This window comes from Phyllostomus hastatus, unplaced genomic scaffold (genome assembly GCF_019186645.2).
Source record: "Phyllostomus hastatus isolate PE091 unplaced genomic scaffold, TTU_PhHast_1.1 phas_contig_86, whole genome shotgun sequence".
In the NCBI taxonomy this organism is placed as follows: Eukaryota; Metazoa; Chordata; class Mammalia; order Chiroptera; family Phyllostomidae; genus Phyllostomus; species Phyllostomus hastatus.
The window spans coordinates 94,732,562-94,758,980 of record NW_025333977.1 but is presented as its reverse complement, the minus strand read 5'-3'; the positions used below and the strand labels follow the sequence as shown (position 1 = coordinate 94,758,980).

Below are 26,419 nucleotides of genomic sequence, written 5' to 3'. Positions count from 1 at the left end.
TGTAGGAAATGTAAAATTATACAACCAGTTTAAAAAAAAAAACAGTTTAAATGTACACTTCTAGGTATTTACCCAGGAGAAAAGAAAGACTTGTATGTGATTTTCCATAGCAGCTCTGTTTGTAATGTACAAAAACTGAAAACAGCCTAAATGTCCCTCAACTGTCAAATGAATAAAGTGTGGTATATACAATGTAATGCAGTATTAACCCAGCAATAAACAGAAATAAACTATTGATATACACAGCGATGTGGATGAATCCCAAAACAGTTACTCTGAGTGGAGGAAGTAGAATACATACTGAATAATTCCACTTACATAAAGTTCTAAAAATTTCACACTAACCTATAGTAACAGAAAGCAGACTAGCAGTTGCTTGGGGAGGAATTTGAGAGAGAATACAAAGAGGAGTAAGGAAACTTTTGGTGGTGAATGATACAGTTATTATCTTGATTGTATGATGTCAGGATGTTGACACATGTCAAAACTTACCAAATGGTATACAGGCATACCTCAGGGATATTATAGATTTGGTTTCATTTCACAATGATAAATACTTATGTAAAGCAAGTTACATGAAATTTTTGGTTTCCAGTACATATAAAAATTATGTTTATATCATACTGTCTATTGAGTGTGCAATAGTATTATGTTTAAAAATGTACTTTAATTTAAAAATTTCTTATTGCTAAAACAGGTTAGTCACATCTGAGCCTTCAGCAAGTTGTAATCTTTCTGCTGGTGGAGGCTGTTGCCTCAATGTTAATGAAAACACATTATCTGCAAAGCGTAATAAAACATAACACAATAATATGACGTATGCCTGTACTTTAAGTACATGTAGTTTGTTGTAAGTCAGTGATGCCTTAATCAAACTTTTAAAAAAAAAAAAAAAAAAACTGACAGTCCTCCTGGTACTCTGGGGGAAACGTGAACTTACACATTTAATTTCATATTCTTTCTGAACTACTTAAATTTTTATGATGCACTGTATATTTTTGTAATAAAAATAATAAGTTTTTTAAAGAAATTAATAAAGTAGAGAATCAAAAATAGAAGATCTAAAAAATATTAACACAATAGACAAACCACTAGCTAACCTGATTTTTTTAAGGTAAAATTACAAGTAATAGAAACAGGAAATGAGAAGGGATATAACCATTGACATATTATGAAATCATAAACGACTACTTTTGAGTTTCTTTATATAAATAAATTTTAAAACTTTGTTGAAAAGAAACTTTTTTTTGAGATAGATAATTTTCTTAAAGAATCCAAAACTGAACTATTAGAAAATTTTAGAGGAATACAGCAAGTTATCAAGGAACTACTCCTAAAAAGGCACCATATCCGGATGGCTTCAGAGGGGGAATTCTACCAAATCTGCAGAGGTCATATTGTCCTCTGTAAACAGTAAATTGTTCCATATTGTCCTAAAGCTCTATAAACTGTTCAAGAGCATTCTTTTTATGAAGCTAGTATAATACTTGTATCTAAACATGATGAGCACTGGAAAATCATAGATATTATTTACAAATTTTAATACAAAAGCGTTAAATGTTTTAGCAAATAGAATTCAAAACCAAATTGCAAAAATAATGTGCCATAACCAAATGGAATTAAAGGATTTTAAAGTCAGCTCAATATTAGGAAATCCATTAATGTAATCCTACCACATTAATGTATCCTAAGACACAGATCATGTATCTGTAGATACCAAAAAAGTTATGGTAGGATTTAATACCTTTTCTGGGGGAAAAAAATACCCTCAAATTTTAGATATGGGTGTTATTTTTTAAAAAGAGATTGAGGTGGATGGATGGATACATAGATATTCTTAGTTTTAAATCCTGAATGAGGGAAACAAAAAGCAATTCCATTATGATGAGGAACTAGGCTACTGAGTATGTGGCATTATCTCCACTATTACTTGATATATTCATTGTATACAAGATATTAGTGCTTTAGACAAGAGAAATCAATTGGAAACATAAGAACTGTAAAAGAGGTAAAACTATATTTTTAGATAATATGGTATATCTAGGAAACCATACAATAATTATAAAATTTGTTTTCTAAAATAAATTATAAATTTATAAAATTAAAATATAAAATGAAAAACAAAGTAGCAATAAGAAAAATTGATATGCAGAAATTAATAGCTTTCATTTACATGAAAAATAACCAGTTAGAAGATAATGACAGTAAAAAACCTCATTTAAAATATAAGAAGTAGAATATAAAATGGTATATTTAATGAGAGATGACCACTCACATGAGAAAATCTATAAGACACTACTGAAAGACAGAATATTAGACTTGAACAACAGAAAGGATATCCCGTGTCCTTAACTAAGACAATATTGTAAAGCTGTCATTTCTCTCTAAGCTAATTTGTATATGTATATGAACACAACCCCAATAAAAATACCTACCAGCTTTTTTATGGGGCTTGACAAGTCAAATTGTAGTTATATGAGAAGCAAGAGCAACACAAAAAAGCTACAAAGGGTTCGATTCCTACCAGATATTAAAGCATACCACAAAACGTTAATTAAAACAGTATGGTACTGGAATATGAATGGACAAGCAGACCAATAGAATAGAAGAGAGAATCCAGAAAAGATCTAATGCTTATGAAAATACAATATATAATAAAGGGGCAATTTCAAGTCACTGAGGCTTTTAATAAAAGCTTTTCAATAAATAGTGCTGGGACAACTGGAAAAAAAAAGATTAATTGGTTGATTAAAACAATACTTTACACCATACACACACAAAAAAATGGCTCTGATACAATTGAAAGAAAGTATCACCTGGTCATAGCACAAGTTTTGAACCATGAATTAAAAAATTCAGATGCCCCGGCTGGTGTAGCTCAGTGGATTGAGCTCGGGCTGCGAACCAAAGTGTCGCAGGTTCAATTCCCAGTCGGGGCACATGCCTGGGTTGCAGGCCATGACCCCCAGCAACCGCACATTGATGTCTCTCTCTCTCTCTCTCTCTCTCTACATATATATATATATATCTCCCTCCCTTCCCTCTCTAAAAAATAAATAAATAAAATCTTTAAAAAAAAATTCAGATGCACTAAAAGACTGATAAATTTGACCCCATTAAAACTAAAAAAGATTTTGGCCAGAAAAACTTTTCAAAAAACTGTTGGAGAACACTATTACCAAGGTCAGAAAACAATTGGCAGAGTCCTAGCTGGGTGGCTCATTTGATGGAACATCATCCTGTACATGAAAAGGTTGCAGGTTCAATTCTGAGTCAGGGCAGATACCTAGGTCGTGGGGTCAATCCTTGGTTGAGGCGCATACGGGAGGCAACCAATAGATGTTTCTCACAATGATATGTCTCTCCCTCTCTTCCTTTCTCTAAAATTAATAAACATCCTCAGGTAAGGATTGAAGATAAAATCTGACAGTTTCCAAGCAGAGGGCTGATATTCTAAATTTAGGAAAGAACTTTAAAATTAAATTTAGGAAACAGAGATAAAAATAGAAAAAAGGCACAAAAGGTACAAAAGTATAATAGAAAAAAAGGTACAAAATTGTAACTTACAATTCGCGTGAAAATAAGATATAGAAATAATCAGAAACTAATGAGATTGATTACCTACAGAGGGAGGGGTGGAAAGGATGGGAGATTGGGAATGAGGTAGAAGGGATGGAAATGTGACATTTCTCCAAGTACACATTTTTATATAATTTTGACTTTTAGAACTATGTTAACATTTTATATATTTTTAAAAAACTAAAAATGAGAAGATTGTGGAAATGCAAAACAATATACAAATAGGAACTAAATAAACTAGATTTCAAATGAAGTGCATTGAAGAGGGGAAGGAAAGGGAGGAGAGTATTAATCCCAATAATCCTGAACCGTGGCTAAATACAAAAAGATCTGTAAACAAATAATTAGTACTTTTGTTTTTCAGAGTGGTATAAGCTAACAGTTGTAAAACTAATGTGTATTCTAGAGTTGAACAAATTAATATATTGACAATAATGAGAGGCAGGCTTCTTATTATTAGAGAAGTGATTTTAGAAATATGGAAAAGGGAGGAGAGGGTAGTATGAACTCTAATAATTGAATTGGACTTAGAGATATGAATATAAACCTATGTATTGTAATATGGATAGTTGTAGAAATAGAGATGTGTGTGTATATACATATCTATGTTTCCTTGCACTGTTCCCTAAAAATGATGACTCCTTAGTAAACAAGAATATCTATTGCCTAGATTTTGGCTCCTAAATATCATTCTCCCTCAAAAAAAAAAATCTGTAACTCCTTATCAGGAAAGTACAAGATGAGTCTAGAACATTTTCTCTGCTGGAAAAATAAGGAAGTGCTTTAAAAATAATGAAAATATGTCAGAAAGACACAGATCCCAATCTGTCAGGTCCCCCAGAGGCCACATGTGGATAATTTGAATATTAAAATAAATGGTGATTTTAACTAATTATAACAGGGAATAAAGTAAGAATCTAAAAGTCCATAATGGTATAAATAAATAAATGGATAGAAGGGAGAGCTTTGCCTTACATTAGAATATCTACTAACAAAGGTAGAAATGATGAAATCTGTCTTAATAACTACCATGGCAATGTTTCAGGCCAGGATCATTGGTGTGTGTGCTAGATTAATGAGTGAATTAATTAATATCTGATGAGAAACAGGATAGTTACATACTTTGAAACTATCCTCCCCCCGACCCCTGCCAAATACTTACCAGTTACAAAGGGGAAAATAGTAATCTGAACAGTGAAGAAACCTGGCAGACAAAACCTTAAACAAGTGATCAAAATTAATTTTCCCAGTAATGGGACAAATAGATACCATATACCTCCTGGTATGCTGGATTGAGAAGGTTACAACACTTCTGTGGTATTTCTGCCAGAAATGTGTAACCTGCCATTTGATGGGAAACATGGCATGTTTGCCAAGCCCAAGTTGAAGCATATTCTATGAAAAAATGTTCTGTAATTCTCTAAAACTATCAAAATCATGGAAGACAAAAACTAAAAAACTTGACAGATTGACAGAGACTAAAGACATTTACAGTTATATGTGATGTGTGATCCTGGACCAAGAAATGTTTTTTTCTTTTGCAGTAAAAGACATTAGATGGGAAACTGAAATTATACTGTGGTTATTTAAGAGATGTAACTGTTTTTAGGAAATGGGCAGTAAAGGTGTATGTCTGCAGTTTACTCTCAAACTTTGCATGCATATAGGGAGGGATGATAGAGTGTTAATGTTTTAGTGTAAAACTTTTTTTAATTTCTAAGCAGTCAGGTAGAATATTAATATCTGATAAAAGTAAAAGTGGGTACATGTGTGTCTGTTACTTTCTGTACTTTTCTATGTAATTGAGATACTTATATAATATTACATTTTTTCTTTTAAATATTCTTCTAAAGTGAAGTTATCATTGACTGAAGTGGACTCAAGCCCTTAGATTACAAAATGCATTATGGGGGAGTACCTGATTTAAAATATTATCAAAAAAATGTTTTGATAAGTTGTAAGTACTACCTTATTTATAACATGGAAATGTTCATCATCATTCAAAATGTAAATAGCCTTTGTTAGTGTGTTTAAGCATGTCACAAAAGTATCTTAAATCCAGAACTGGGTTTCCTAATTGTCAATTTGTGATTAAGTTTTTGCCAGTTTCCAATAAAATTAGAAATAGAGTATTGGTAGTGAGGTTTTCTAAATATATTCCCTTTCAATTTTCTTTTTTTAAAGATTTTATTTATTTATTTTCAGAGAGAAGGTAAGGGAGGAAGAAAGAGGGAGCGAAACATAAATGTGTGGTTGCCTCTCATGTACCCCGTACTAGGGAACCTGGCTACAACCCAGGCATGTTCCCTGACTGGTTATTGAACCTGCAACCCTTCGCTTCACAGGCCAGCACTCAATCCACTGAGCCACACCAGCCAGGGTAAAAAGTTATTTAGTCTAGGCTTTTTACCTTCTTATTGATCATATATTATTTTATGAGAGGGTAGTAATGGTAAGATGGTAGCTTAGGATATTTTTTAATGCCCTTCATCACCAGAATAAAAGATAGGAATCCCATACCAGTTGCCATTTTGAGAGAGCACTGGTGTATAAAACCTAAGAGTAAGGGAACTGTATTTACATTCCTTTTTAAATGTAATATTTGAGAATGGAAAATTAATTATACATTGTCACTATTCATTGCCTTTATTTCATTTTCCCTCTGAAATTTGCTAACAGAAATGAAGTTTGCTTAAAGTGAACAGGATCCAAACATATTATAATTCAGATTTTTTTACCTGTAGAAAATGTATGTTTGATATAATTGAAAATATTTGCTTCACTTGTTTTTTTTTTTTTTCTTCCCTCCATTTTAGGGCAAACACTGTATCCTTGATGTGTCTGGAAATGCCATAAAGAGATTACAGATTGCACAACTTTACCCAGTCTCCATTTTTATTAAACCCAAATCCATGGAAAATATCATGTAAGTGTAAATAAGAAACAGGCTCTAAGTAGAGATTCAGTCTCTTGTCAATTATTAAATTAGGTAATTTACTTAACCTCTCTGCATCTCAGTTCCTTTATCTGTGAAATGGAGAAATTAATAGTATACCAACCTCTTAGGGTTGTTGTAAGAATTAAATAAGCACTCTGATATTAACTGTTACCATCACCAACATTAATGTACTTAAGAATAAGATAGCAAGTATTATAATTTTAAGTTTAGTAACATTTGACTAGTACCTACTGAATGGAGCAGTACAGCTCTGAGTAACCATTAAGAGAATAAAATGATGTACGTAAGTATAACTACTTAACTATTAGAGGTTAAGAAACAGAATTTTTAAAAAACTAAAAGAGAGAAAATAACTAATAAAAAACAAATGGGACAATAAAAATATACATAGTAATATGGTATACTCATAAATGAACCCAAATATTTCATCAATTAAATGATAGACTAAATAGTCTAATTTAAAAACAAAAATTATCAGAATGGATAAAAAATACAATTATATGTTCCTTCTTTAGAAGAGGAAAAAATAATTTCCTTCTACTCATCCAGGTTCTAAGCTTTCTGTAATAAAAGATAGATTAACAAAGAAAAAAGCATACTGATTTATTTAATTTAAATTTTTCATGGCATGGAAGCCTTCATAAAGATTGGAAGACCCAAAGAAATAGTTAAATCTGAGCATTTTTATACTAGGTTTGATGAAGAGCAGAAGTCATGGGAAAATGTGATAGGGCATAAGATGTGAGCTAAGAGTAGTAAACTAGGGGAAACTTAGTCCTGTTCATTCAAATGCTCTCAGTATCCCTCCGTCTTTGGAGATAAGATGCTCCTTTTCTCCAGGTATAGGGATGTATCCCTCTCTTATGACCTTGCTTCTTTGGAAGGTCAAAGTTCTTCCTCCACCTGCCATTTTTCAAATTTGTTTATCTTAAAATACTCAGTATGCCAAGGTAACATATTTTGGGATATTGCATTATGAAACATACATTTCTTTCATAAGACACACCTTAAATTAAAGGCACAAGAAAAAGAATAGAAAAAAGATATACTATGCAAAAATCAAGCAGAAGTAAGCTGATTTATATTACTATCAAAGTATAGGTTAAGACAAGAGGTATTAATAGAGATATAAAAGAGATTTCATAAAAATAAGTTTCACTGATATCAGAAAGGTATATTTAGACATTTGTTTACATTTAATAGCACAGTTTCAAAATGTATAAACACAAACTTAAAACTATACAGGAAAAAAGTAATTCCACAATCATAGTAGGAAAATTAACACGTTAGTCAGGAAGTAATAAAAATAAGAAAAACAAAAAATCATTATGGATATAGAACAACACAAATTTGAAACTTTACCTAACACGTATAGAACACTATACTCAACATCTGCAAAATTCACATGTATTTGAAGTGCACATAAAACAGGTGCCAAAACGAATCCTGTGCTAACCTGCAGAATTCAAATGATTGAAAACAAATATTCTCTGACCACAATGAAATTAAAATAGAAATCAATAATGAAAAGATCAGTAGAAAATCTCAATATATTAGGAAATTAGCCATTTTACTTTGAATGGGTCAAAGAAGAAATCAGCCTAAGTTAATAAATGTTTTGAACCAAATGGTACTGAAATTGTCAAGTAAATAAATTTGGAGGATCCAGCAGCCTTGGTGATGGAAAATCCACAGCCTTAAATATTAAGAAAGAATGTTGAATGTCAAATAGTAAGAAAGAAATGTTAAAAATCTAAGATCTTGAGAAATTAGAAAAAGATCAGTCAGTTAAAGAAGGTAGAAATTAAAAAAAGAGAAAACAAAATTATAGTGGAGAAGATCAACAAAACCAAAAATGTTCTCTTTGAAAGTACTATAAAATGTTAATAAGAAAGATCAAGGAAAGAAAATTAAAAAGACAAATAATATATTAGGAATCAAAATGAGAATATCACTGCACATCCAGAAGACATTAAAAAGGTTGGCACAGGCAACCCAGTAGAAAAATGAGCAAGACTTGAACACTTAATGAAAGAGGATATCCAAATAGTAAACATGAGATGGTGATCAGCTAACCATATGCAAATTAAAACCACAGCATCATAAACTACCACCCACACACCAAAATAGTTAAAATTAAAAAGAAAATATCAAATGTTGGCAAGGATGTGGAACAACTGAAACTCCTAATACTAATAGGAGTGTAAATTGGTACTTCCACATTGGTAAACTTTTTATAGTATCTCCTAAAGCTTGACATACACATAACTTAAGACCTGATAGACCTAGGTGTATACTCAATAGAAATGTTTACAGATGTTTACCAAAGACATACTTGATTATTGATACAAGTACTATTAAAAGTAACCAAAACCTTGAAACTATCCAAATGCCCATTATCAAATACATAAATTATGACATTTCACACAGCGAAATATTCTTCAGCAGTGATTTCAACCTTTTTCATCTCATGGCACACATTACTAAAATTCAGCAGACCAAAAATTAAATTTTTTACCAATCTGACAAAAAATAGGTATAATTTTGATTCATTCACACTGGATGGCTATTGTTGTATGGCTTTTGTCATTTTTTTATTTGACAATCTGAGGGGAAAGAGGTCAGTGCTCCTGCATAGTCAGGTATTGCATGTTTTAAAAATCCTTGCAGTACACAGGACAGGTTGAAAATCACTGTTCTACAGTAATGAGAAGGAATAATCTCCAAGTACACATGAAAGTACAGGCATACCTCAGAGATACAGGTTTGGTTCCAGACCACTTAAATAAAGCAAATATAGCAATAAAGTGAATCACACAAGTTTTTCGGTTTCCCAGTACATAAAAAAGTTATGTTTACACTATACTATAGTCAATTAAGTGTGCAGTAACATTATGTCTAAACTATGTTGTACATACCTTAATTAAAAAATACTCTATTGCTTCCCTGACTGATGAGACTTGGTGGACTGGACATCGTCCCGCAAAACAAAGGGTAACCAGTTTGATTCCCAGTCAGAACACATGTCTGGGTTGCAGGCAAGGTCTCTAGTTGGGGGTGGGCAAGAAACAACTTATCAACGTTCCTCTCCCTGTCTTTCTCCCTCTATTCCCCTCTCAATAAAAATAAAGTCTTTTTGAAAAGTTCTTTATTGCTAAAAATTGCTAACCATCATTTAAGCCATCAGCAAGTCATAACCTTTTTGACCATGAAGGGTCTTGCCTTGATGTAATGGTTGCTGACTGATTACAGTGCTGGTTGTTGAAGGCTGGAAGGGCTGTGGGAATTTCTTAAAATAAGACAATAGTGAAGTCTCCCACATCAGTTGACTCACTCTTTCATGAACAGTTTATCTTATAATACACAATGCTGTTTTGCCCTGGCTGGTGTGGCTCAGTGGATTGATTGTCGGCCTACAAAACAAAGGATCACAGGTTCAATTCCCAGTCAGGGAACATGCCTAGGTTTTGCAGGCCAGGTTCCCCAATTGGGGGTGTGAGAGAGGTAATCAATTGATCTGTGTCTCACACATTGATCTTTCTCTCCCTCTCTTTCTCCCTCCCTTCCCCTCTCTCTAAGAGGTAAATAAATTTTTAAAATCTTTAAAAATACATATATGTACAATGCTGTTTAGTAGCATTTTACCCACAGCAGATCTTTCAAAGTTGAAGTAAACTACTGCTTTATCAACTAAGTTTATGTATATTTTAAACCCTTTGTTGTCATTTCAACAATCTTCACAGCCTCTTCACCAGCAATAGATTCCATCTCAAGAAACTTTCTTTGCTCATTCATAAGAAACAACTCCTCATCCATTCAAGTTTTATCATGAGATTGCAGCAATTCTGTCTCATCTTCAGTCTCCACTTCTAATTCCATGCAAATAGTAACCAAAAGAGAGTAGGAGTAGCTATACTAATATCAGACAATATAGATTTTAAATCAAAAAAGGTTACATGCAACAAGAACAATATGTATTAGTAAAAGATTCAGTGTGGCAAGAAGATACAATAATTATAAACATTTATGTAACTAATGACATTTAACATATGAAGCAAAATTTTGACAGAATTAAAGGAAGAAAGTTTTACAATAATAGTTGGAGACTTCAGTACCGCATTCACAATAATGGATCGAACAACTAAACAGAATATAAGTTAAGAAATAAAAGACTTAAACCACACAATAAATTAGCTAGACCTAACAGACACATACTGAACACTCTACCCAACAACAGTGGAGTACAGAGTGGGCCAAAAGTAGATTTACAGTTTGTATGGAAAATAATACAGTAACTAATTCATAATAATATAAGAATAAACTGTTTCATATACTCAGAACTGTAAACCTACTTTTGCCCCACCCTTTATACATTCTCATTTGCACATGGGAATGTTTTTCAGGTTACCCCATAGGTAAAATTGCCTCACTGTGTTTTAAAATGTGAATATCATCTAAGTATCTTCCCTGATCACAATAGGTTGAATTTAGAAATCAATAGCAAATGTAAGGCTGGAAAACTCACAAAATTGTGTAAATTAACATACTCTTACCAAGTAAGAAATCACAAAAATTAGAAATTATTTAGAAATGAATGAAAAATGTAACATCAAAATTTATGAGACACAGAAAAAACAGTGCTATGAGGGTCAATATATACCTGTAAATGCTTTCATTAGAAAGAAAGAGACACCAAATCAACAACCTAACTATAACTTAAGTACTAGAAAAAGAACAAACTAAACCCAAAGCTAGCAGAAGGAAGAAAATAAAACTTAGGGCAGAGATCAACAAAATAGAGAATAGAGAACTTCCAGTCAAGATGGCAATATAGGTAAACATGATTTGCCTCCTCGCACAACCACATCAAAATTACAACTAAAGTACAGAACAGCCACCCCTCAGAACCATCAGAAATCGATTGAATAGATGTCTGACAACTACAGAATTAAAGAAACCACATCCATCCAGAATGGTAGGAGGGGTGGAGATGCAGAACAAGCTGGTCCCATATCCGCATGTGGTGGATAAAATTTCAGGAGGGATATCTCTGAAGAAAGAAGTCACAGGCCCACACCAGACCTTCAAGTGCAGGGTCCCAGTGCCAGGAAGATAAGTCCCCGTAACTTGTGGCTGCAAAAATAAGCAGGGATAGAGTTGTTAAAAGAAACTGCTGGGGTCTCATGCAGTTTCTCTTTAAAAACCCATACATGGACTTACTCAGACTCACTCCCTCTGAACTCTAGCATTGGGGTAGCAGCTTGAAGGGCACCAGTGGCATGCAGGAAGAAACTGAAGTGTCTGGCATCAAGACGAGCTGGGAGAAAGAAAGGCAGGCAAAGGACATTGTCCCTTGTCTGAACCTTACCCCATAGAGCCAGCAGGCTGGTGCCGTATCTGAGACTCCATCAACCTGACTAACACTGTTTGCCTTGTCCTGGAGATCCCCAGAGACTCCGTCCCACCCAGTGTACGGGCCTCCTCAAGCTGCTTTTCTATATGAATGGCTGGTACTGGCTCATGTTTCAAAACTTCCTAAATCCTCTAAAACAAGCAACAGCCAGTCTAAGTGAGCCTGGAGCCCCTGTAAACTCAGTGCTAAGTGACTGCGAGCACAGCACTAGCAGCAATCAGCCTAGATTCACAGCTTGGCTTCACCTGGAAATCTCCAAGCACAGCATAAGTAGCAACCATCTCAGACTGCTTTTTAGCCCAGACAGGGTGGCCCTAGGCAAAACAGAGGTGGGGGCTGACCTCTACCTGCACTGTCTGGGAAACCCCAGGGCCAGCACACTCAGTGAACAGCCACACACCATGTCAAACCACCACCACCCTGCCCCTGCACATCTGATCCTCCATGGAAGGCAGAGGTTGGTAGTCAATGGTCACAGCCCATCCTTGCAGCAAACAGGCCAGGGTAAATCCATCTCCTAGATCTGTCAATAGCAACCGAGGCTCAATACAAGAGGAGGATGTACTCAGCCCACATGAAGGGCCCACCTCAAGTACCCAGCTTGGGCAATAGGGGAGGCTCTACCACTGGACCCTACAGGCCATGCTACCAAGACAGGAAGTCATAGTAACTCCACCTAGTACATAGAAACACAGGGAGGCTGCCAAAACTAGGAGACAAACATGGCCCAAATAAAAGAGCACATCAAAACTCCAGAAAAAAAGAACTAAACAAAAGGGAGATAAGCAATCTATCACATGCAGAGTTCAAAACCTGGTTATAAGGATGCTCAAGGAACTTAGTGAGGAACTCAACAGCGTAGAAAAGATCCAATCAGAAATGAAAGATACACTAATTAAGGAGAAATTTACAGGGTAACAACTGTAGAGTGGATGAAGCCAAGAATCAATGATTTTCAAACTAAGGAAGCAATGAGAACAAGAAAAAAAAAAAAGAATCCTGAAAAAGAGCATAGTGTAAGTGGTCTCCAGGAAAAATTCAAGAGGTCCAACATTGGAATAATAGGGGTGCCAGAAGGAGAAAAGAAATAGCAAGAAATTGGAAATCTATTTTAAAAAATAATGAAAGAAAACTTACCTAATTTGCTGAAGGAAATAGACATACAAGTCCGGGAAGCACAGAGTCCCAAACAAAATGGAAGCAAAGAGGCTAACTCCAAGACACATCATAATTAAAATGCAGAAAGTTAAGAGAAAATCTTAAAAGCAAAAAAAAAAAAAAAAAAAAGCCATTGGTTACCTACAGAGGAATTCCCATAAGACTGTCAGCTGATTTCTCAAAAGAAACTGCAGACTACAAGGGATTTGCAAGGCATATTCAAAGTCATGAAAAGCAGGGACCTACAGCCAAGATTGCTCTACCCAGCAAACCTATCATTTAGAATTGAAGGCGAAATAAAGAGCTTTGCAGGCAAGAACAAACTAAAGATGTCCATCATCACCAAACCATTATTATATGAAATATTGAAAGGTCTCATTTGAGAGAAAAAAATCTAGACTATGAACAATAAAATGGCAATAAATACATATCTATCAATAATTGAATATAAAAAACAAACTAAGCAAACAAGAAAAACAGAGGCAGAATCATGGCTATGGAGAGTGCTGTGATGGCTGCCAGATGCAAGAGGGTTATAGGGGAATGAGTGAAGAGGTGAGGGAGCCCTGACTGGTGTGGCTCAGTGGATTGAGTGCTGGTCTTCAAACTCGTCACCAGTTCAATTCCCAGTCAGGGCACATGTCTGGGTTGCAGACCAGGTCCCCAGTATAGGGCAAGCAAGAAGCATCCACACATTGCTGTTTTCTCTCTTCTTTCCACCTCCTTTCCCCTCTCTCTAAAAAATAAAAAGAGGTGGTGAGGGGATCAAGAAGTACAAATATGTAGTTACAGAATAGCCATAGGGGTGTAAAGTACACTATAGGGAATGGAGCAGCCAAAGAACCTACCTGTGGACATAAACAATGGTGGGAGGATTACCTAAGGGCGTTGGGGGTGCTGCGTTTATGGGGGTGGGGAGCAAAGGGGGAACAACTAGGACAACTGTAATAGCAAAATTAATGAAGTATAATTAAAAGGTGTAAAGGAAAAAATAGAAAACAACAGAAAAATCAGTGAAACCAAAAGTTGGCTATTTGAAAAGACCAACAAAAAATGACAAATCTTTAGCAAGATGAAATAAGGAAAAAAAGAAAGGACTCAAACTAAAATATGAAATAAAAGTAGGAACAGTATTAGTAATAACTGTGGAAATAAAATCATTACAAGAGTACTATGAACAATTTTACCAAAAACTATATGTATAATGTAGATGGATAAATTTCTAGAAACACAAAATCTACCAAGATTAAATCACAAAGAAATAGAAAATCTGAGTTGATAGATAACTAATAAAGAGACTGAATCAGTAATTTAAAACTCCCATCAAAGAAAAGTCCTGAACTAGAGGGCTTCTGGTGAATTTTACCAAACATTTTTTAAAAAATCTGATGCCAGTCCTTCTCATTCTTTTCTAAAAAATTGAAGATGAAGGAACGCTTTCTAACTCATTCTATGAAGGCAGTATTACCCTGATAGAAAGACCATCAAGAAACTACATACCAAAGTAACTTAGGAACATTGGTGAAAAAAATGAGTGACATGATGCTAGCAACCCTAATTCAGTAGTATATTAAGAGGATTATATACCATGACCAAGTAGGATTTATTCCTATAATGCCAGAATGGTTGAACATGAAAATCAACATAATAAACCATATCACCAAAATGAAAGGGAAAATCCACACAATCATTTCAACTAATGCAGGTATAGCATTCGGCAATATTCAACACCCTTTCATGATAAAAACAAAAGAGGAAGAAAAGGAAACTACCTCAATATAAAAGCCATATATGAAAAACCCACAGCAAACATAATCAGTGATAAAAGTGAAAACTTTTTCTCTTAAGATCAGGAACAAGGCAAGGATGCTTGCTTTCACTGTTTCTATTTAACATAGTACTGGAGGTTCTGGCCAGATCAAAGATAAAAACTGTCCCCGGAGGTTGCGGGGGAAGGCATCCAGACTGAAAAGGAAGAAGTAAAATTACCTCTGCAGATATGATCTTACCTATACAAAAATCTGAAGAGACCATGTAAAATGTATTAGAACTATTAAATTGAACAAAATAGCAGCATGAAAGTCAACACAAAAAAATCAGTTGCATTTCTATATGCAATGAACAATCCAAAAATGAAATTACAAAAGCAATTATGTTTACAATTACATCAAAAAGAATTAAATGTTTGCAGATTAACTAAAGTGAAAGACTTGTACAATGAAAACTACAAAACAACGGAGAAATTTAAAAAGATAAATGAATGGAAACATATTCCATGTATGTGTTCAGGTTTAATTATTGCTTTTTATCCTCACTGAAGTACATTTTTTTTTCATTGCTTTTTAGAGAGAGGGGGAGAGGGGAAAGGAGAGAGAAACATCAATGTAAGAGAGAAACATCGATTGGTTGCCTCCTGTGTGGACCCAGACTGGGGATCAAACCCACAACCTAGTATGTGCCCTGCCTGACCAGGAATCAAACCTGCAACCTTTCAGTTACAGAACAATGCTCCATCCAACTTAGCCACACCAGCCAAGGCCAGAAGGTTTAGTTACTGTTAAAATGTCGAAACTTCCCAAAATAATCTACAGGTACACTGTAATTCCTATCAAAATCACAATGACCCTTTTTGTGGAAATAGAAGAACCCATAGTAAAATGCATGTAGACTCAAGATACACCCAAATAGCCAAAACAGTCATTAAAAAAGAACAAAAATGACTCAGTTACTAATACCAAAATTTTACTACAAAGCCATAGTAATCATTACAGTACAGTATTGACATAAACATAGACACACAGAATGTAATAGCTCAGAAGTAAGCTCTCACATATGTAATTATGTGAGATTTTTTTGATTTTTTTATTTTTATTTTTAGAGAGACAGGGAGGGAGAAAGATGGAGAGAAACATTAATGTGCAGTTGCCTCTCATACACCCCCTACTGGGTCCTGACCCTCAACACAGGCATGTGCCCTGACTGGGAATCGAACCAGCAACCTGTTGGTTTGCAGGACAGTGTTCACTCCACTGAGCCACACCAGCCAGGGCTAATCAGTTGATTTTTGACAAAGATTCAACACCATTCAGAGGAGGAAAGAATAGTCTGTTCAACAAATGGTGCTGGGAAAACTGGATATCCACATGCAAAAGAAAGTTGGACAAACCTTGCCTAACACTATATACAAAAACTAACTCAAAGTGTATTAAGGACCTAAATGTAAGAAAATAAAAACCAGGACAAAAGCTTTACAACATTGGATTTGTCTGTGATTTCTTGGTTATGACTTCAAAGGCATGGGTATCAAAAGAATAAAAAAAGATTAGACAATAATTTAAATGTTTTCTGTATCACATGGTACAATACACAATATAAAAACACAACCCACATGATGGGGGGAAAATTGCAAATTATCTGATAAAGGGCTAATATCCAGAATATATAGAGAACTTTTAAAACTCAACAGGAAAACAACCTAATTCAAAAATAAAGTGCTTGAATAAACATTTCTCTGAAGATACACAAATGAAATAACACATGAAAGGATTCTTAACATCACTCTTCATTAGGGAAATGCAAATCAAAACTACAGTGAGATACCACTTTACCCACACTAGGATGGCTACCATCAAAAAAATAGTAACAAGCCCTGGCTGGCTTAGCTCAGTGGATTGAGCACGGGCTGCAAACCAAAGCATCGCAGGTTCAATTCCCAGTCAGGGTACATGCCTGGGTTGCAGGCCACGGCCCCCAGGAAACAATATTGATGTTTCTCTCTCCCTCTCTCTCTCTCTCTCTCTCCCTCCCTCCCTCCCTTCCCTCTCTAAAAAATAAATTAATTAAAAAATTTTTTTTAAAAAGATAAATCTTTTAAAAAATAGTAACAAAACAGTGATGACAAGGATGTGGAAAAATCAGAAATCCTGTTCACAGTTGGTAGCGATGTAAAATGGTACATCTACCATGGAAAATAGTAAGGCAGTTTCTTAAAAAATTAAAAATAGAATTTCCATAGGATCCAACAATTTTATTCCTGGGTATATACATGCAAAAATTGAAAGCGTCTTGAACTTTGTACACCCATGTTCATAGTAACATTCACAATAGCTAAAACATGAAAGAAACTTACATGTTTATCAAGGAGTGAATGGATAAACAAATGTGGTGTAACCATGCAAAGGAAGGAAATTCTACAATATGGTACAAGGTAGATCAACCTTGCAGGTATGCTAAGTAAAATAAGCCCATCTCAAAAAGACAAATTCCATGTGATTCTACTTATATGAGGTACTTAAGAGTAGTCAAAATCATAAAGACAGAAAATACAATGGTTGTTGCCAGGGGTAGGGTGGGGGTAGGTGAGAATAGAGTTGTTTTTAATAGGTGTTGTGTTTTGGTTTTACAAGACAAAAAGAATCATAGGGATGGAGGATGTTCGAGGTTACACAAAAGCATGAAGGAAGGTACTAATGCCATTGAACTGTACATGTTAAAATGGTAGTTTTTATGTTGTGTATTTTACCACAATTTTTAAATTTTTAAATCACTGCAATATACCACATTAACAGATTTTAGGAATAAAAGCATATGATTGTTTTAATAAATACAGAAATAGCATTCGATAAAATTAACATCTATTCATGACAAAAGCATTTAGAAAACTGAATAACAGTTTTCTTGATATCATGAAGGTCAACAAAATATGAAAGCAAACACCATATTTAATGGTGAAATATTGAGAGCTTTCCCTGTTAAGTTGAGAACAAACTCCCATGACCCATCATCCAGCTGCAACAATAATTATAAACAATGATCAGTCTTGTTTCACTATCCCCCACCTCCTTACACCTCCACTCCAGATTATTTTGAAACAAGTTCCAGACATATGATTTCATTCATATATTTCAGTAGTATTTGAAAGATAGGAATTTCTTATTTAAAAACATTACTATGATCTATGAATTGGTAAGTAGGTCTGTAAGTCATAGTTTGATATGAAGTTTGTATCAAAGTCAAAACTGTCAAATCTTAGGGGTTTTCTTTCTTTCTTTCTTTTTTTTTTTTTTTTTTGCCTGCCTTGAGCCAATACAAAGATGTGTTGAAACTCTTCTCTGTCATCCCAAGTACATTGCTACATTTTCAGTGACTGAATCTAGTTTTTAATGACATTTATAGTCTCAGTAGGACTTTTCATGATTTTGTTTTCTGTCTTGTCATCTTTCTTCAAAAAATATTAAAACATAATAATTACCAATTTCTAAATTTATTTGCATAGGGAAATGAATAAGCGTCTAACAGAAGAACAAGCCAGAAAAACGTTTGAGAGAGCTGTGAAACTGGAACAAGAATTTACTGAGCATTTCACAGGTTGGCATCATATATAGCAGTGTCCTTTGTGATAGAATTTTGCTTTACAGCCACATGAAGTGGTCCATTGAAATGGATTTTGAACTATGCCCACATCTACCCATAGTAATTAATACTGTCATTTTCAGAATAATACATCTAACCTAGGTAGTAGTGATGAGGAATCCTGAAATTTGGTGTTTCTTCAGTTATTAGGACAGCATGCACAGGAAAATAACTCATATATTACTGGAGAAAAAAAGATTCAGATTTTATTTCTTCTGTGAAACTGACTTTCATTCTTTAAAAATCTTGATCTATTTTAAGGTATTATTTGTTTAAAAAGAAAAGAGTTGGGTATCAGTTCCCAAGTAATCTCTCATTCATTTTGTCTTTTTAATTTTTCCTTAGATATCTTTGAGCAGGTTTTTGTTGTTAGTGGGATTTGTTTGTTTGAAATTATGGTAAGCTTATATTTGGTGTTAACAGAAAGTAGCATTAAGTGCCACGGTATTGCAGCCTATGGGCTTTATATGTAGATTTAAATTTTTTTTACATATATATGTATGTATGTATGTAATTGCAGACTTAAGGAACAATCATAAGACTAGTATCAGTAATTCTTATATATGCTTAACCCTAATTCCCCAAATATTAACATTTTATAATATCTGTATTTTTTTCTGAAACATTTAGAAGTAGGTTGCAGACAGATGCTCTTTTGGCTCTAAATACTTCAGTGTGTATTTCCCAAATATACAAAGTGAAAATTACCAAGTCTCACTTTTTGATCAGTTTTTTAAATTCCCCAAATATTAACATTTTATAATATCTGTATTTTTTTCTGAAACATTTAGAAGTAGGTTGCAGACAGATGCTCTTTTGGCTCTAAATACTTCAGTGTGTATTTCCCAAATATACAAAGTGAAAATTACCAAGTCTCACTTTTTGATCAGTTTTTTAAATAATTTTTTTATATTTTACAAACAGGAAAATTAATGAAATTAGTGGTTTTTACTAAATGAAAAGTACATAAATGATATTTCTTCCTGAATGAATAACTATTTAAAATAAATTTTTTATATTTTACAAATAGGAAAATTAATTAAATTAGCAGTTTTTACTAGGGGAAAAGTACATAAATGGTATCCCTTCCTGGGTGAATAACTATTTCTAAGATTTAGCTTTTACCCTCATCAATAATTATAACGGAAAAGATAGGCAATTAATGGAGATTTCTGATTTCATTACAGCTATTGTACAGGGTGATACTCTGGAAGACATTTATAACCAAGTGAAGCAGATCATAGAAGAACAGTCTGGTCCTTACATCTGGGTTCCAGCAAAAGAAAAGTTATGAGGACTGATGTTTCTGTTTCTCTTTTCCACAATGTAATTTTCTTTGACATTTCTTTGCCTTTTGGAGTTTGTCTTCAGTACTCCTTCCATTTTGAATCATATCCCACTCATCATGGTCTGCAGCTGCACTTACTTTTGACATCTAGTGTCTCCTTCAAGTTGTAGCATCTGTATTATTTTATGTCACTGTTGGTTTGTGGCCATTTTTCAGAACTGAAGATGGAATGGCCTGACCAGCTATTAAGGATTTGGGAAGATGAGGAAATTGTGGTAAAATTCCTTAATGTTTAAGGGGAAGTAACTTTAAAAGATTTTCAGAAAAGCTTTATATACATTTTTTTCAGATTTCAATATCAATGAAAGAAAAGTGGTTTTAATCAGTGATTTAGTAAATTTGGAGCACCAATGCACGCTTAACTTTAATAGCATGGTTTGGTCAATATATTAGCTCTCAGATTTTTTTCTCAATTGATTTCTGTTATCACAACAAATACTTCATTATAGAGAAGAAATAAGGAAATACAGTTTTTTAATTTCAAAATTAATGTCTGGGTTAACGTTCATAATTTTAAAAGGGATATTCATTTTTCATAAGAGTTGTTAATGTCTTTTATTGTTTGAGGATTTTTTTTTCCAAAACACCTGCTAGAGATAACAGTATTTAAATGTTTTTAAGCTACTTCTACAACACTGTTTGTAGTGTCTCACAAAAATTATCCACACATAATGAGCATCACATTTCTGAATTGAGGCCACGGTTAGATGCTAGGGGAGCTCACCCTTTACGCATAAGGTTGAGAAAATTTCAAAGATATAAACACAGAAAAAACAGACATTACATTGATGATATAGTAATCATTATGACAGTGTAAAAGGAGTCCAACTCATAGTCCAAAACTTTAAACATAATCTTAGGAGTCATATTTTAATGAATATTTACCCACAATAACTGCTTATTTTGTTATAATAAAAAAAATATATAAATATATATATGAAACTTTCTTTAAACTCTGTAACTATGGGAATTATTTTTACATAGTTGCACACACAAACATATATATTTAAAATATATTTCTTTTGCCACCTACTCTTTTTGTTTGGTTTTTAAATTAAATATTAACTGATTAGACTTTATTTTCCTTAATCATGTGAACAGAAAACAGTTATGGAAAGTGGTTATGGAAAGAAACCTCTTGGGAATTAGATTACAAGTAAAAGTATGGGTGTGTGTTCTCCTCTTTTCTATAAAAGTTTTCAAATGGTTCCTGGTTGGTTGGTTTTTGTTCCTGTTGTTATTGCTATTGGGTTTGAATTTGGTCCTCTGCCTCTCCTTCCAGTTCTCCTTTCATTAATAGGCAAACAGTCAAAAGCTTCCTGTGTGTGTTTTCCCTCTCAGACTGCACAACTTTTGTCTCTCGTGGCTGCTCTGTACTAGAGTTGTGCAAATCTTCATGGTGAGCAATTTCAAGAAATTTTAGTGAAAGATATTTCAGAAATCAATTTCTCTGGTCTTTTATACTAATAATATTGTTTAGCTGCCCATTGCTTTTTTTTGGCATTGTTTATTAAATATGTTTTTGAAACCTCCATATTACAATTTCTTAAATGAGTACTAGTTTGTAAAGAATTATCATTATTATCCATTCCATTCATGAGAAAGAGGAGAACAACTAATAAACTTTATTGTAAAATTCATGTTAAATGTGTCTTGAATTCTGAAAGAAAAAATTATTTTACAAGCTAACATTTTCTTGTAAAAGTTTGATGTATCACATAATTTTTAAACTGTATTCAAGAGCTATTAGGCAAGTTAGTTGAAATTTCTCCTGTAGGCTTTGGGATTAAGTATGTTAACACACTGAACTGTATTCTATAGCTGTTAAACTAAATACAGTAGATTGGTACCAAACTAAATATGCTAGAAGAAAATCATTGTAAAATAATTCATAAGCCCCAGAAATTACCTTACAGTAAAACCTCCACATAAGCTATTTGGAAGTATTTACTGGTCATATGTTATAAAAAAGAGGTTATAAAATGATGCCGTTTATGTGTCAGAATATATCATATTGCTTTATGGATGACCTTGCTAGGTGATTTTTGGGGGGGTGGTAAGAAAATACAGTTGACCTTTCAACAACATGGGTTTCAACTGTAGAGGTCCACTTTATATGTGGATTTTTTTTTTCAATAAATATACAGTTGACCTTTCCTATCCCAAGGTTTCCCATCTGTAGATTCAGCCAACCATGGATTGGGAATCCAAATATGAAGGGCTGACTGTGTGCATTGTTCTATGCCATTTTATATAAGGGGCTTGAGCATCCATGGGTTTTGGTATTTGTAGGTGGTTCCTTGATACTGAGGGACAACTGTAGTTAGTTAAGTTTTAGGGGAATCAAAAGTTATATGCAGCCCTGCTCAGTGTGGCTCAGTTGGTTGGCACATCATCCCGTAAACCGAAAAGTCATGGGTTTGAATCCCAGTTAGGGCACATGCCTAGGTTGTGGGTTCAGTTCCCTCTCAGGGTACATACAAGAAGGAACCAATTGATGTTTCTATCTCTCTCCCTTGCCTTCTCTCTCAAAATCAGTAAGTATGTCCTCACGTGAGGATTTAAAAAAGTTATATGTGCATTTCCAACTGCATGAAGGGTCAGCCTCCCCCAACTAGCCCTCATGTTTAAGGGAGAACTGTATGAATTTTTGTGCGGCTTTATAGATTGCATAGAATTATTAATAAAAGCACTAATTGCTGCTCTGGCCAGTGTGGCTCAGTTGGTTGGAATGTCATCCTGTAAACCAAAAGGTCACCTATTCGATTCGCACTCCAGGCACATGCCTATGTTGTGAGTTTGGTCAGGGGGTTTGTGGGACATGACCAGTCAGTGTTTCTCTCATGTCAGTGTTTCTCTCCCCCTTCTCTCTCTCTGAAATCAATAAAAATATTAAATAAAAACAAATACCTGCTAAACCACTACATAGTATTTAAACTCCAAATATGGCAACTTGAGGACTTCACATATGAGGAAAATTTGTTTTCTAAAGTATTAAACAGTTACCTTCCAAGATTCTCTGCCTTGAGTACTTTTTAATTTACATGTGGTGAAACAGAAGCCCAGAGATCCCAATGTGTTAACCAAAGTTACACTGCAAATCAGGAACAGAGCGAGAATGAGCATCTTTATCTCCTGGCTCCTGGAACAGTGGTTTTCCTACCATACCCGTTTCTTTGCATTCCATGCTGTGAGCTGATATTAATGGGTTATGTGTCCCTCAAGTTTTGAATTTACTGATTAAAAGAAAGCAAATGTCAGTAAATTTAGAAGATTTTATTGAGGTGTTTGAATTTGAAAGATGAAAGAAAAACATGAATATTACTTTTGGACATGAGTTTATCTTGTGGTTTAATCCAGTGTTGAAGATTCCATTTATCTCCCTGCAGAATTGCATAACATAGCTCTTATTTCTTTGGCAGTAGAGTACTATAATGTGAAGAATGTGGGCTGTGGAATCAGAGCTTAATTTGAATGCCAGCTCTGCTGCTTACTGGTTATGTAACTAACCTCAGGCTAGTTCTATCATTCCTCTTTCTTTTTACATATCTGTAATATGGACATAATTTGAGAATAAGATTACAAATCTTAGCTGCACTTGGTACACACTGAAAGTTCATTCCCTTTTCATTTGTAATCAGAAGCCTGGAATTGTTTCAAGTCCCCTTGTACAAATTAATCTTGAGCTTTCATTTTAGTTTATTTTAAATGTAATTCAGATGACTACCTTGTAGGATTGTTCTAAGTGTTAAATTAGTGTGCACAAAACACCAACCACAGGATCTGATACTTGACTCAATACTCCCTATTATTCCTCTTGCTCTGTAGTGTTTATTATTGGTAGCAGAAGACTGAGAAGAATATGGTCTTCGTAAGCCCTAGAGAAATCTTTGACAGACTTTCGGTAAAGAAGTTATTTACATTTCACTTTCTATAACCATGTTTACTCATCTCTTCTTCTAAGGATCCTTACTCTGTCAGAGATGCTATGACTTTGACCTACTCTAACTCAGCATGGAATTGGAAGACATCATGATTTTATAAACTATTCTCACATCTCTGCACAGTGCTAGACCCAGCAATCCATAGCAGTTCTCCAGAATATTTGTTATTGAGAGTCTAGAAACAGGCCTGAGAAAGATTATTTAAATCACCCAGAAGATACATTTTCTTTCATTCCATTTGACTAAGACTAGAAGAGTCACTATTTACTCATTGCTTCCTTTCTTGTTTACTTTTCACTACCAGCTCTTTCTCCATTCCACCCCCAGATAGGTACCTGAGAGCTGGCAGAACAGATCCTGGTCTGCTAAACAGCATGGTGAACAGAATTGGTGGTCAGGTAATGTGGTATTGTTCAAGACATTTAGGAACAAATAGCAAACCTGACCAGGAAGAGCTTAATGCTCTTCGTAGTCAGGTTTGCTATTCTAGTAGTTTCTAGTAGTTTCTATTACCCATAATAGTAGTAAAACACATGGGAAAAATTAGGGAAAGGAGACTAGAGGACAGTGAAGGCTGGAATTCTATCTTTTTTATGTACTTTTTATTGAAGCATACATATATAAAATATTAATATCACAAGAGTACATATACTTCAATGAACCAACATCCAGGTAGCAACCAGCATGAAGCTAAAAAAAATACGACCAGCACCTTGGGCATGCCAACCCCACCCCTTGGGTTTCTCCAAGTCTCTGCTACAACTCCAAGTGAAACCACTATCCTATCATATATTTTTTATTTTTCAATTTATGTACTTTAAAATTCTTTTTATGTTGTACAAGTCTATGTGTTTTGACATGCATAGAGTCATGTAACTACCCCCACAATCCGAAACAGTTCCATTATCCCAAAATTTTTCTCATATTTGCCCCCCTGCAGTCAGTACCTTCTCCCACCCCCAACTTCTGACAACCACTGATTCTTTTTCCTCAATGCCTGTAGTTTTGCCTTTCCCAAAATGTCTTTGTAGCATTCTGGATATAGCTTCTTTCACTTAGCAAAATGCATCCAAGAGTCATCCATGTTGTTGCATATATCAATTATTCATAAGTGGATATACTCCCACTCACTAATTGGACTTTGGGATTGTTTCTCATTTATCCTGCTGTATCTTTGTACATTTTTGCAACTCGAGGGCTGCAGGAACAAGAATAGAACCAGAAATGGGTTTTTGACCTGACACCCATGCCAGGCCCTCCACCACTCCACCTCTCATACTACTGGGAACACCCACACATTTGGGCAGTTGCACAGGAGTCTACCATCCTAAAACAAACCAAATGCAGAACAGTAGAACTCAAGAGCCTGCTTTTTGGACAAATTTGTTCCTAAAGTTGGAGACTGCAAGAATAAGCAATTAGGATTTAGAATTTCAAATTCCCAGGAATAGCAGGTGATCCAATAGCTGAATGTACCAATGGCTGGCACCAGATTCTCGGTACTTGTGTCCTAAGGGAAACAGGTAGTGTACTTAGGACAGTAGTGAGAAGTCCAAGCAACAAATGAAAACAGCCATGTTAAAGGTGAGATTGTCTAATAACCTTACAGTTTTTACTTAGTAACTACCACCCTGGCTAGGGTGGTCACTGGGTTGGAGCATAGTTCTGTACACCAAAAGGTCTGAGTTCAGTTCTTGGCCAGGGCACATTCCTGGTCTGGGCAAGTATGAGAGACAACCAATCAGTGATGTTTCTCTCTCCCCACCCCCTTCCCTCCCTCTCCTTTCCTCCCTCTCTCTCTCTCTCTCAAGGCAATAAAGATTTTTTTCATCTGCCAATATTCTTTAGGTGGTAAACTCTTCATCTTAAATGTTACTAATATTATGTGATTAACAGAAATCTAATTCTAGTACAACGTACTTAGGGAATCCTTGAACCAGAGTTGGCTCTGAGTGACTGACTGGACGCTCAACCTTCTGGCATACTGATAGCACACCTGACCTTGCTGGTCTTTTTCATTCTTACCACAATATGACTTGATTTTTATGTGTGTTTTTAAAAAATATTAGGTCACTCCTTTAAAATGGCTCTAACTACACCTTAGGAATTACTAGTCTTTAGCCTAGGTAGGAATAAACTACTCAAATTCAGCATATATTCATGCCTATTTTTGCTAATCAAGTGTCAATGACCGATTTCATTTGGACAGTTTTTAACAGCAGTAAAATGGTTTTTTAACTGCATAGCAGTCTGTAGAAATAATCAGCATGTGAAACAAGATACAGCGAACATTCTGATGGAAGAAAAGATTAGAGCAAGTGATGTAATCTTTCTTTATAATGTCTAAAATTAGATTCATTTACCTCACAGATGGGAGAGCTAAAGACAACTTAAGCCCCACATGTTCCACACTATGAATCTCTGCAAAAAGGTTTTCTAAATCTTGTGAGTTACTTGATCAAAAATATCTACCTCCCTAGTGGTACTTAACATTAGAAAAGATTTATCCCTTGATGACAGATTCTTTCTCTGCAAGTTCAGTGCTTGAGTCAGATCTAGTTGATCTGACATTCCTCACTTACCCTTACTAGGAAAAAGCTTTACTA

The 26,419-nt window shown here is 34.5% G+C and overlaps 1 protein-coding gene across 14 annotated transcripts in view; it reads left to right on the top strand.

The window, feature by feature from the left end:
- DLG1 (discs large MAGUK scaffold protein 1) overlaps positions 1-21,509 on the top strand; it is a 280,465-nt gene extending 258,956 nt beyond the window's left edge. For all 14 annotated transcript variants that reach the window (XM_045850849.1, XM_045850859.1, XM_045850858.1 and 11 more), the window contains 3 exons: positions 6,396-6,505; positions 18,385-18,476; positions 19,709-21,509. In XM_045850849.1, the coding sequence (XP_045706805.1) occupies positions 6,396-6,505; positions 18,385-18,476; positions 19,709-19,815 (309 nt within the window). In that variant the 3' untranslated portion in view covers positions 19,816-21,509. The remainder of the gene's footprint in view (positions 1-6,395; positions 6,506-18,384; positions 18,477-19,708) is intronic.
- Positions 21,510-26,419: the final 4,910 nt, after the last annotated feature.